The following is a 12,368-nucleotide window of genomic DNA, read 5'->3' as shown; positions in this document are numbered from 1 at the left end:
TTTCAGTGCCATGGGAGGCGGGGTGGGGAGAGGCTGGAATTGGGCAATGATCTATGGAGGCCTCTGTGGGGTGAAAAGAACACATCACAAGGCGATCGATCACTCAGCCTATCCCTCTCCAGGGCACCCAGCTCTCATCTGGAAAGGGTTTCTGTGTCTCTCCCACACATGTGGCCTCCCCGCTGCGGCCGCCAGGAAGGTAGGGTGGGGGAGGGCACATTTCATGGTTTTAGGTTTGTCTCTCTGTCTTCTTCAACCTCCCTCTCGCTTCCATAGCACCATCAGGTCTGTATTCACGGGAGTGTGCTGGCATCTCAGGCACATTACCATCTTGTCAGCCCTGCATTTTTTCATTGTACCAATCACCATCTGAAGCTGATATTTATACATGTATTTGTTTACAGTCTTTCTCTCGAAACCTCCACTAGATCTGCAGCTCCACAAAGGTTGTAATTTCACCTGTTCACAGCTGTCTTCCCAGCACTGGGCACAGTGCATGGTAGAGATGCTTGATAAATCCAAATTGTTGACTGAATCACTGAGCTGGTGCTGGAGCACAACCTGATTCCAGCGTGGGGATTCCTGCTCCATATCTTGTGCTTTTCCCACCAAAGTCCCTGGATCTCCTGGGCAAAAATGGTGTAGAGAAGCAAGAGCTCATATTAACTAAGACCCCAACAATGATATTGGGTCCTTCCCGAAACACTGGCTGAAATCACTGCTGGATGATCAGACGTAGGGCAGGGCTCCTCTGTCCATGGAATCCTCACGGCTTGAGCTCAAGAAAGCTTTGTTTTAATTGAATACACACACAAACTCTCCAGGAAGAGGTGTTTCAACATAACTACAGGGGGCAGGAAACAAGGTAACTACAAGAGCAGTTTGGGGGTTATATGGTGGAGGAGAGAATGGAATACTAACGTGTTCTTGGCTCAAAAGGGCCTTTGGTCTATACTGTCTCATAGAGGGCAGGTAAAGAGCCTTGACCAGCGCTGCCCAATGCCCTAGCCACTCATTTCGTGTGGCTATTTACACTTAATTAAAATGAAATAAAATCTAAAATTCAGTTTCTCAATAGCACTAGCCAGGGCTACTGATTTCCAGTGCTCCATAATAGCCACATATGGCTAGTAGCTATTGCACTGGACAGCTGTTGTTTAGTTGCTTAGCACTGTCCGACACTTCTGCAACCCCATGGACTAGAGCCCACCAGGCTCCTCTCTCTACAAGATTGACCAGGCAAGAATACTGGAGTGGGTTGCCATTTCCTCCTCCAGGGGATCTTCCCAACCCAGGGATCGAACCTGCATCTCCGGCATTGCGGGCAGATTCTTTACCACTGAACCACTTCGGAAGCCATCACTGGACAGTACAGATAATATATAAAACACTTTCATCATCACGGGATGTTCTGTTGGACAAAGCTGACTTAGACCCTCAGAATGAAAGGGAATTCGTTCCTATTGCTGACCTGGCCTACTGACATTCTCTTGTCTTCCAGCCCATCCCCACGTCCCCAACACACACATAGATCAAAACAGCATCCCATCCCCACAGACTTCCTGCTCCACAGGGAGCAACACTGTCTGCCTTTACTTCCAGGGCCCTGCAGGTCATAGGATTTATTGAAACGATGAGCCCTCAATACGTTTTTGTTCAAGGCTGAAGGCCCCCAAAGTGAGTCAAGGACCGAAATAAAGGAAGAGATTCCTGCTTCCCTTCTTTTCTCACCTCTGGTGCCCACACACACACACCCTCCCCAAATTCCAAAGCGGCAGTCAGGGACAGTCCCACCTCCAAAACTTCTGTCCCCACACCACAAGAAAGCCTCAGAAATATCTGCTCCAGGTCTCAGACCAGTCTTGCTTGTGAAGGTACATTTGTTCACATGATAATTTTCTGTCTTACCCCACCTTCGACTCCTGTGCACTTAGGCCAAGTGTGAGCTGCTCAGCCGTGTCTGACTCTTTGTGACCCCGTGGACTGTAGCCCACCAGGCTCCTCTGTCCGTGGAATTCTCCAGGCAAGAATCCTGGAGAGGGTGGCCGTTCCCTTCTCCAGTGCACCTAGTAGGTGTTCAGTAAATGTTGAATGAACCGCTCAGTTTCCCCTTGTCTGCCGCCCGGGGGACCTCGGGAGGCGCCACCCTTAGAGAGCTGGTGGGGAGAAAGCCCCCGCCCAGTTCCCGGCTGAAGCGGGGCGATCCGGCCCGAGGGCCGGGGGTCGGGCGAGGCGCAGCCCTGGAGGCGTGTCCTCCCGGGCCGGGCGCTGCCGCCCCGAGAGGCGGGCAGTTGGCCCGGCAGGGCCGCAGCGGCCGCAGAGGTCGGGCGGCCGCGAGCATGGAGAGGGAGCTGGAGGCGCTGGCCGCCCGGCCCGAGAGCCCGGGCGAGCCGCCCTTCCAGGCGCTGGTGGAGGCGGCGGGCGGCCGCGGGCAGGTGCTGCTGGTGGGCGAGCTATGGGAGCGCGAGCAGAGTCGCGCGCTGCTGTGGGACTTCGCCCGAGCGATGTTCCCGCCCCAACAAGCCGCCGGCAAGCCAGGCGGCGGGGCCGCCGAGGGCGCGGGGCCGGGAGCGCCGAGGGCGCCGAAAAGGCACGCGACCGGGGCGCGCGCCATCCGCTCGCCGCTCGTCTTCGTGCTGTGCCGCGCGTCGTCGCTGGCCGCCCGGGGGCCGCGGCGCCACCTGCGGGAGATGCTGCGGGATGTGCGAGGCCGGCGGCGGGCCGGCGCGGCGCTTGTCGGGGTGCTGGTGGCCGAGGCGGAGCCGGAGGACGCGGTGGCCCCGGAGCTGCGGCTGCTGGAGGCGCTGCTGCGCACTGTGTTCGGCCGCCAGGCGGGAGGCCCAGTGCAGGCGGCCGCCTACCGCCCTGGCCAGCCGGGTTCCAGCCTGGCGGTTCAGGCGGCCGCCTGCAGGGCCCTGCAAGCCGCCGGGCCCTGGCATCCAGGTGAGGGGGGCGCGAGGCCCGCGGGGCATGGGCGGGCGGCAGCTGGACATCGCACTGGGTGGGAACTCTTTAGGCCAGCGCCCCCCGCCCCCGCCTAGTGGTACCCGGAGGTAAACTGAGGCCGGGAGAGAGGCGGTGCCTAGCCCTAGACCTCCCAACTAGGGCGGAGCGGGCCCTGGGCAAGGGGCCGAGTCTGTGCCAGGCGGACCCTGAGTGTATGCGAAATACAGGGGCTTAGGAAAGCCAAGCAGAAGGCAGGGGAGGTTGGTAGAGAGAGGGCTGGACAGCGCTGGACAAAGATCTAGAAGTTTCTGGGAGGAGAAGGAGGGCGAGGAGACGGGAAAGCCTTGCGAAACGCCAGTTTAAAGGTGGGAGGAGCACAGGACTGGGACTAGGGTGTTTCTGGTGCTGGGAGCTTCTAGGACGCGCGCTGCTAGGGATGCGGAATGCGCTACGGGTGCGATGGTGAAGCGCCGTGGGGTCAAAGGAACAAGGCAAGGAATAAATGCGGGGCACTTGGAAGTTGGGGGAAAAGGATGTAAGGGACTGAGGCACAGGCTTTCCCAGTCCTTCTTGACTGCCCACCGCAGTATCTGCCTCTCTTCCTCCTAAGGAGAGGGGAGGGGAGTGGGGGTCTTTTCCCAGCCCCGGTGACTGCTGCCATCAGCGAAAGGGTGAGAATCTCCTCCATTCTGGTACACGAGGTCTTACAGAAGCTTTCCAGGGCCCCGAGATTAAAATACGGACGCTAAGTACAACTGGACCTGGCAAAGCTAGGAAGTGCCAGAGCGATCTTTGCACTTCTAGCATCCTTCGCCTACTCCTGTCTCCAGCATCTGCCACCCCCAAGCCTTCCGGCCTCTACCAACCCTTCTTGCTACAGAGTTTCTTAAGATAGAGGCTGTATTCTGCCTCCCTGGGCATTCGTGTGTTAACCCAGCAACTGGGTGATGCCAGACTTAACAGGGGTGGGGATGGGTCTCCTTTTCCAGCAAGGAGACCTGGTACCCCTGATGTCACAGGCTTCCCTGCCAACTTGGCCAGCCTAGGTGAAGACCATCCCTTTCAGCTGTAGAGCCTGTCCTAACCTCCCCCACCCCTTCCCACATCTATTCTGTTGAGTCTGTGAGAAAGCCAGCTAAATTTGAAACACAGTGTCTAGCATCCAGAAAGACATAAGAATGTCCCGAGGTGGATTGTCATTCAGATTGTTGCTGCCAGCACCTTTGCTGACCTGGCCCCATGGGGAAAATTTTCTGTTCCTTAGTGAGTTTGTGCCTAGAAAATTATCTGAGCCCTTAGTTTCTTAGCTATCTACTATTCCCAGGGAACAACTTTTTAATTCCCCAGAGCCAAGCTCGCTCTGGCCTCTACTTTTTTTTTAACATTGCAATTGCATGAAAAGTGTTTTCTTCCATCCTCCTTCTCCTCTCACCATTCAGAAGTGGACTTCTCCTCCAGAAAGCCTTCCCTGACCCACTCCCCTTCACAAATCAAACCCCAGGACCCGCTTCTGCTCTCCAAGCTCTTACCATGGTGGTTTCGTCACTTTCCCATGTGAATCACCACTGTATTCCCATTTCCCAACACCCTGCTCAGCACATAGAATCCTTGCCTCCTTTTAAACAGTAACACTTAAAATCTTTTAAAAGTTTGTGAGGGAATCATTCTCTATTGGATTAAAGTCAATTATACTTTCATCAAAACGTATTGAACATGAAACCTTTCATTAATGACTGAAGGTCATGGGTGTAATTATAACTCATTGTCCAGAAATTCCTTTCAGGTTTTTGTGGTAGGCTATGCCGTGGATTCATGCTGCTAAGGTTTTGCTAGTGATAGCAAAGTTTTCCAGTCTCTTCCCTCACTGTCTGGTGGCTATTCTTAGACTTTTAGGCTACCTGCCTCTTGCTAGTGGTTGTTTACTCGGTGTATGCTTAATACAGCTGTCTTTTGGTTGCAAAACTAAGGACCCACTCTTATTAAATTGGGTACAAATTAAGAGTAAATGGGCCCCACATAAAGAATCATAAATAAGGATTTTCTGTGTTTTGGCTCTCTGGAGTCCGTTTTAAAAACTTTGTTCCAGTTGACCTGATTGCAGATGGCTAGGGATCCCCAGATAACTGAGGTGATACTATAATAAGGAAACTCGAATCAACATGTAATTATTTTGTGTATGATTATCAAAAATGATTAATTCTATTCCTATTAAGAAATAGTTTGATGGCTTTTTCAAGAATAGTTGAATGGCCATCATTAAAAAATACAAATAATAAATGTTGAAGAGGGTTTGAAGAAATGGGAACCGCTCGCTACACAGTTGGTAGGAATGTAAAGTGGAGCAGCCACGATGGAAAACAGCATGGAGGTTCCTCAAAAAACTAAAAATAGAGTCTCCACGCGATCTGGCAGTCCCACTCCTGGTCATATATCCAAGGGAAGCCATAATTCAAAAAGGTACACCACCCCTACATTCATAGCAGCACTGTTTACAATAGCCAAATGTGGGAACAACCTGAGTGTCCATTGACAGATGGAGAGACAAAGAAGATGAGATATATACACAATGAAATGTTACTCAGCGTAACAAAGAATAAAATAGACATTTATATATATATATATAATGAAATACTACTCAGCCATAACAAAGAATGAAATAATGCCATTATATATATACAATGAAATATGACTCAGCCATAACAAAGTATGAAATAATGTCATTATATATATATAATGAAATATTACTGAGCCATAACAAAGTATGAAATAATGTCATTTTATATATATATATAATGAAATATTACTCAGCCATAAAGAAGAATGAAATAATGTCATTCTCAGCAACATGGATAGCCTTAGAGATTATCTTACTGAGCGAATGAAGAAAGTCAGAAATATCATATGATATCACTTATATGTGGAATTTAAAATATGACACAAAAGAGCATATCTATGAAACAAACAGACTCACAGACATAGAGAGCAGACTTCTGTTTGCCAAGGAGGAAGGGTCATGCAGAAGGAAAGGATTGAGAGCTTGGGGTTAAAACTAGTATGTATAGGAGGGACACACAGCAAAGTCCTACTGTATAGCACTGGGAGCTATATTCAATATCCTTTGATAAACAGAAATGGAAAAGAATATATTTTTTAAATGTATAACTGAGTCCCTTTGTGGCACAGCATAAATTAGCACAACATTGTAAATCAACTATACTTCAATAAAATTTTAAAAACTTGTTTGAACTAAAAAATCGAGGGAGGAGGTTTATGGGTCCTTGAATTTTTTCTTTTGTGCTATATAATTATAATTAACTTCACATCGTTTTGGTTACTGTTGTTTCTCCAATATGGTACCTACATAGGGTTTCTGTGAAAATGAAATGAAGTAATATCAATATATATAAAAACAACTGGGTTTTTAAAGTTAAGTTTGAAAACCCTACCCCCTTTTGCAAATTAGAATCTTTTTTTTTCTTTTCTTTTTTTTTTTTTTAGTTAGTTGAAACTAGGGCAGTTGACAGCTGAAACTTTGGTTGCTGAACTGAAAATTCTCTCAGTTGCATCAGGAATCATCTGACCCATGGCCTCTGAGACTTTGTGTTCTTTCTAGCAGAAGGAGCCTGGGAGAGACCAGGCCTTCCAGCACTGCTGGCGTGCTTTTCCTGGGGTCCCTGGAGCCGAGGGAAGAACCCAGATACCAGCTCCCGCAGTGGTCCAGCTCAGGGTGAGTGTGTCGCCTTCTTGGACTCCTGGACCCTGAGGCGGGGGCGGGGGGGGGGTGGGGGCGGTTGGGGTTACAGTCAGGTGCACACAGGGACAGGAGGGATGGAGTGGACCAACATCCAGGAAGGCGGGGAGTAGCAGGGTGGGGTGGGGTGGGGGCTCTAGCCCCAGGAGTCTCCGCCTAAGGAAGGCCGTGTGGGCGGGGCCGTAAGGCAGATGTCAGACTTGCCTGGTGGGGCACCTGGAGCCAAAAGCATTGTTCCCTGCCTTGCCCCACCCCCGCACCCCTGCCCACCCCCCCAAGGATCCTGGGAGGTTCCCCAGAACAAGTGACTTTTGAGCTAAGGGTTGGGGGATTTTCTTAGATGGAAATGGGAAAGCTTTGGAGAGGGAGCACTATGAACCAAGGCTTGACAGCATGATGTCAAGCTCAGAAAAGGGACCCCTGCCCAGAGGGCCGGGGTGTGAGACGCATAAGAGGACTGGTGAGGGCCAAGGCTGAAGAAGAGAGTCAGGACCAAATCAGGGCCCTGGGCCCAGGTCTCTCAGGAATAAGGAGCCACTGGCGACTTCTGAGCAAAGGCGTGCAGATTAGGATGTTAAAGAGGGGACTGGACTGCAGGAGCAGGGAGAGACCAGAGGCAGAGCCCAGCTAAGAGGGAACTGCACCCTGCTCGGGCGCTGGGGTCCCTGCCTCCGCAGGCTGTCACCCCAAGAGGCCCTGAAATTGCCTCCTCTCCCAGGCTCTCTCATTCATGGCGGCTGCTCCTTCCATCAGCAAGAGAATCTCCAGCCTCGTGTAACATAATGTAATCACAGGAGGGACAACCCGTCACCTTTGGCACAAACCGAAATCAATGGCCTGACTATCTCATCATATTCACAGGTCCCACCCGCACACAAAGGAGGGGATTATGCAGCATAAGTGCCCCAAGGAGTGGGAAACTTGCTGTCTTAGAATTCTGCCCACACAATCGAAAGCTTAAAAAATACAAAAGGAGAAACACAAATATTAAAAATCATTCGTTTAATTCCCTCACTCAAAGGTAACTATAATTTGGATAGACTACTCTGTCTCCTTAGCTACCTATTTATAGCACCTTGTACTATTTACATTTTAATAAATTCACTTCTATATAATAGATAAATCATCTGCAAAATGCATCACATATTTAAAATATTTAATTACAAAAATGTTGACTTCAATCTCTGCATCATCATTTTGGATGTATCTGGAAACTAAAGGGAAAGAAAGTGAAGGAATCATAAACAACTTTATGTAGATCTTGGATCACTTCCCTCTGTAGCATAGAACAGATTGTTTAGTCTCATGTAGAAGTGAATACATTAAGATGCAAATTGCATTTACAGACCATATGTATACGTTTATAATGCAGATCATAAATAGTAGATTATACATACGTACATATACTGTTTTAGAGTCTGCTTTCTTCATCAATAGCATAGTGTGACTGTGCAGTATTCCACAGCAACAATTACACATCAGCATCTTTCATCTTCTTTTTTCTTTGAGATAATCATAGATTCACACACAGTTGGAAGAGACCATGTAAAGAGTTTCTATGTACATCTTGCCCAGTTTTCCCCCATGGTAACTTCTTGCAAAACTGTAGGATAATATCGACAACCTGGATATGGACACTGAAACAATCCACAGGCCTTATTCATACACAAATGCAAGTAGAATTAAATATCCCTAATTCTAATTGCGTTTGTGCATGTGTTTAGTCTTAGGGAATTTGATACATCATTTTTAATGCCTGAATCCCATCATATGACTGAGTAAGCGATAGTTTACTCAGCCAATCCCTTTGTCAGACCTCATATCAATTAGGGTGCTCTCAGCTCCGGGTGAAGAAACCATGATGCAAACCAGTATCAACAGCCCAGGAATTCATTATTTCACCTAAAAGACAGTCTAGAGATGGAATCAGCTTCAGGGCTCATTGATTCAGGGGCCCAGCGACCCCATCAAGGACTCAGGCTCTTTCCTTCTCTCTGCCGGGCTGTCCGTGCCGTTTCATCGGTAGGCTGGTAGCAAGATGGCTGGAGCAGTTCCACTGCTGCTGGTGCTATGCTGCTGCTATATCGCTTTAGTCGTGTCCGACTCTTTGCAACCTCATGGACTGTAACCTGCCAGGCTCCTCTCTCTATGGGATTCTCCAGGCTAGAATACTGGAATGGGTTGCCGTGCCCTCCTCCAGGGGATCTTCCTGACCTAGGGATTGAGCTCAGTCTCCTGTCTCCTGCCCTGCAGGCAGATTCTTGACCGCTGAGTCACCACCACTGGGAATTCTAATTATTCCTAATTATTTCCTTAGGATAAAATCCTAGAAGTGGAATTGCTGGGTCAAAGGGTATGTACCTTTTTAAGGTTTTCGCTATGCATTTTGTTGGGTTTTTAAAGTAGATAGTTACTGGGGCCGACTTCTTCGCTTTCATTCCCAGCGTACCCACTCAGAAACTTTGTCCTCTGACTGGGTGATTCCTTCTCTTATGTTCCAGGTGACCTCCGGGACTCTGAGGAGGAGCTGGTACTGACGGCTGTATATCCCAATGGAGATTGCGAGGATCCCGGAGAGGGGTCAGAACCCTGTGACAGAATTGCCTCTGCTCCCACTGAGCCCGCTGGAGACTTGAGATGAAGGCTGGACCCCTGGCTGCCCCAGCTCTAACCTGCAGACTTGGAGCTGGCTCTTCTCACTGAGCTCCCCCTGCCTCCATGTTGACCTTGGAATGATGGTAACTACAAGGTCCCACCTGCCGGGGGCTGTTGCATTAACATGTTACCAGCCAGGCAGGGAGACTTACGAAGCTAAGTAGGGCCTAGGAAAATGTATCCTCTGGGAACCTGCAGCCCACCTTGCATCTGCTCATTCTCTGGTCACAGTGGGGTTATTATTTCTCTTTGTGCCTCGGTTTCTCTATGCCATTGAAACAGACAGCTATGGGCTTTGAGGTCCTGTGGTGCTGTGGCATCCTGTCGTTGTTTGCATGAGCATCCATCATTTCAAGAGCAGCTGGACCAGAAATCATCAGATCTGAGAGAGGAGCCCTGGACCTGTCACTCAACCTTTGGGGCTTCTAGTTTTCAAACACGTAGGAGTGCTACCAGCCCAGTGGCTCTCAACCAGGGGCCAGGCTACTGCTCCAGGCAGCATTGGAAACTGTGTTGTGTGTGTGTATTGGGAGAGTCACTGCGACTGTGGGGCACCCCTGGAATTTAGTGGGCACCTCATAATGTACAGGACAATCTCCAATGGTGCAAAATTGTTCCCTTAAAAAATGCCAGTTGTGGCAACTTTGAGAAACGCTGGGTGAGACTGTCTCCTCCCAGTCAAATTCTAGGAAGAGTCCCCAGAGCAGAGAGAATTAGATTTCCTGGGGCTTTGGCTCCCTGAGCAAGGCAGAATAAAGATGCACTGCCATCCTGGGGGCCTCTGGGGCCAGAGCGAAGATGGCCCATGATGCAGCCCCAGAGTATAAGTAGTTTTGCACATCTTTATTCTCCACGTTGACATTGACTTTCTGTGCCAAGTTCTTTGAGAATAAAGATGCTGGGAACTGACCATGTCACCAAACAGAAGGAAAGTTAGGGGTAGGAATTACAAGAGCATAGGATTTGTTTTGGATCTCAGATCTGGTCCTAACACAAGATCAAAGCTGATGAAGCCCAGAGGTACCAAGTTCCAGAATCCTTTTTGCTCTGCTTATGAGTCCATCGGAGTCAATGATGTTCCTTTAAAAGTCAGGAAGACCATCTGTGGTTACTCAGAGAGAAAACTCTGTATTACCTCCCTTGTCCTTCTCACCTGCCCCTGGAGAAATCCAGTCTTTAGAATGGCAAGGAGAGCTCTGATTTTCCCAAGTAGAAAGCACTATCTGTGGGAAGCAGCTAAATGCATTCATCCATGCATGATTCACTCAGCAGACATGCAGCTGTGACTGCTATTTGCCCAGCACTCTACAAGATGCTACATAACTTGTGTTAGTTATTTCAGCTCTTGCTATGATGGCAACCAAACATGGAATGGGAAACCTTCTGCTGCCCAGGAGCTCTTTGATGTTAAGGAGGAGCGCTTTCTGCTCCAGGCCTCCTGTTTATTCTATCAGGGAGCCTAATCCATATTCGACTTCCCAGGTGACACTAGCGGTAAAGACTCTGCCTGCCAATGCAGAAGAGGCAGGTTCTATCCCTGGGTCAGGAAGATGCCCTGGAGGAGGACACGGCAACCCACTCCAGTATTCTTGCCTGGAAAAAGTCCATGAACAGAGGAGGCTGGCAGGGTACAGCCAGAGGGTCAAAAAGAGCTGGACACGACTGCATGACTGAGCACACACACAGTCCTTATCAATGTGAGGGCAGGTAGGATGACAGGAAGGACTTCCCCATACACAAGAATGGATCAGTGAACTGCTGGTTTTGTTTTAAAACAAGGGGCCCCATTCCTTCAACCGTGGCCACCTCCTGGGAAGAGAGGAAGTGGGAGAGCAGCCCATGCCCCCTGTCACCCACGTCCTCCAGCCAGGCAAGCTGTTTGCCTGCACCGCCACTGCAAGCTGGATCCAGAGTTGCAGGCAGACCAATTTCTGCATCAGTATTATCTCGACTGAAGGCTAGGACTGCAGAGGGCTCTGCAGTATTTAGTGGGGCCCAGAATGGTGTGTCTCAGTTAATCCAGAGGGAGTTCAGACCAGTGCAGTCAGCAGAGATGCTGAGACTGCAGCCACTGTTATTGGTGCACTTGTGCAACAACAGGAGTGGCTGGTTCCAGTGCTGGTATTGGAACAGTCTTCGGCAGCCTCATCATTGATTATGCCAGAAACCCTTTTCTGAAGCAGCAACTATTCTCATATGCTATCCTGGAATTTTTTTTTTTTTTTTTTTTGCCAAACCACATGGCATGTGGGATCTTAGTTTCCAGACCAGGGATCGAACCCACACCCCCTGCACTTCAAGGCGGAGACTTTACCACTGGACTGCCAGGGAAGTCCCTGATGATTGCTTTCTTGAATTTTGTTTGCCATGTAACAGAAATTACTGCTTGAAATGTTGGCATTCATATTAATTATGGATGTAATTCTGTGTATCTTACTGTGACTCTGAAAACTGTAGTACTGGTGTCAGGGAAATGTACATTATTTCCAAAGTCATTTCGTTAACGATAAAAACTTTAAAAAATAAAAAGGAATTAAATAAAATGGGAAGGCTGGTAATTTTGAAGCTGCTATATATTTCTATTTCTCTGTTAACCTCTTTGTAATAATTTGATTGAAGTTTTTTTAATCTAGTGGGGGAGGTGGGAGCTTTATTTAAGTTGGGAAATTGTCTAAGACAGAAGTCACACGACAGCAGCCTCTGCTGTGTTTAAAAATCTTTTGTAGGGATTTCCCTGGCAGTCTAGTGGTTAAGAATCCACCTTCTAATGTAGGGGATGTGGGTTCAATCCAAAGTAAGATGGCAGCTGAGCCCACGCACTGCAAAAAAGAGTCTGCCACTACTGAGACCCGCAAGTGAGTCTGCAAGCCTCTGGTGTGAAGGGTGATTTGGTGATGTTCAGTCGCTTCAGTCATGTCTGACCCTTTGCAACCCCATGGACCGTAGCCCACCAGGCTCCTCTGTCCATGAGATTTCCCAGGCAAGAATACTGGAGTGGATACCATTCCCTTCTCCA

General features: G+C 49.0%; 1 protein-coding gene across 4 annotated transcripts; it reads left to right on the top strand.

The window, feature by feature from the left end:
- The first annotated feature begins 2,046 nt into the window (after positions 1-2,046).
- C2H2orf72 (chromosome 2 C2orf72 homolog) lies at positions 2,047-11,895 on the top strand. 4 transcript variants are annotated; one of them, XM_086335808.1, is made up of 4 exons: positions 2,047-2,943; positions 6,563-6,673; positions 9,015-9,050; positions 9,199-11,895. In XM_086335808.1, exons 1-3 carry the CDS (start codon positions 2,085-2,087, stop codon positions 9,017-9,019), a joined length of 975 nt encoding a protein of 324 aa, XP_086191934.1. In that variant the 5' UTR covers positions 2,047-2,084; the 3' UTR covers positions 9,020-9,050; positions 9,199-11,895. The 4 variants fall into 4 exon arrangements, with proteins under 4 accessions (XP_086191934.1, XP_086191927.1, XP_086191918.1 ...); XM_086335801.1 differs by having other exon boundaries at positions 6,560-6,673; XM_086335792.1 differs by lacking the exon at positions 9,015-9,050.
- Positions 11,896-12,368: the final 473 nt, after the last annotated feature.

Source organism: Bos grunniens, chromosome 2, assembly GCF_055505025.1.
Source record: "Bos grunniens cultivar Pamir isolate PY7600 chromosome 2, Bosgru_T2T1.0, whole genome shotgun sequence".
In the NCBI taxonomy this organism is placed as follows: Eukaryota; Metazoa; Chordata; class Mammalia; order Artiodactyla; family Bovidae; genus Bos; species Bos grunniens.
This window is presented reverse-complemented; position numbering and strand designations above follow the sequence as displayed.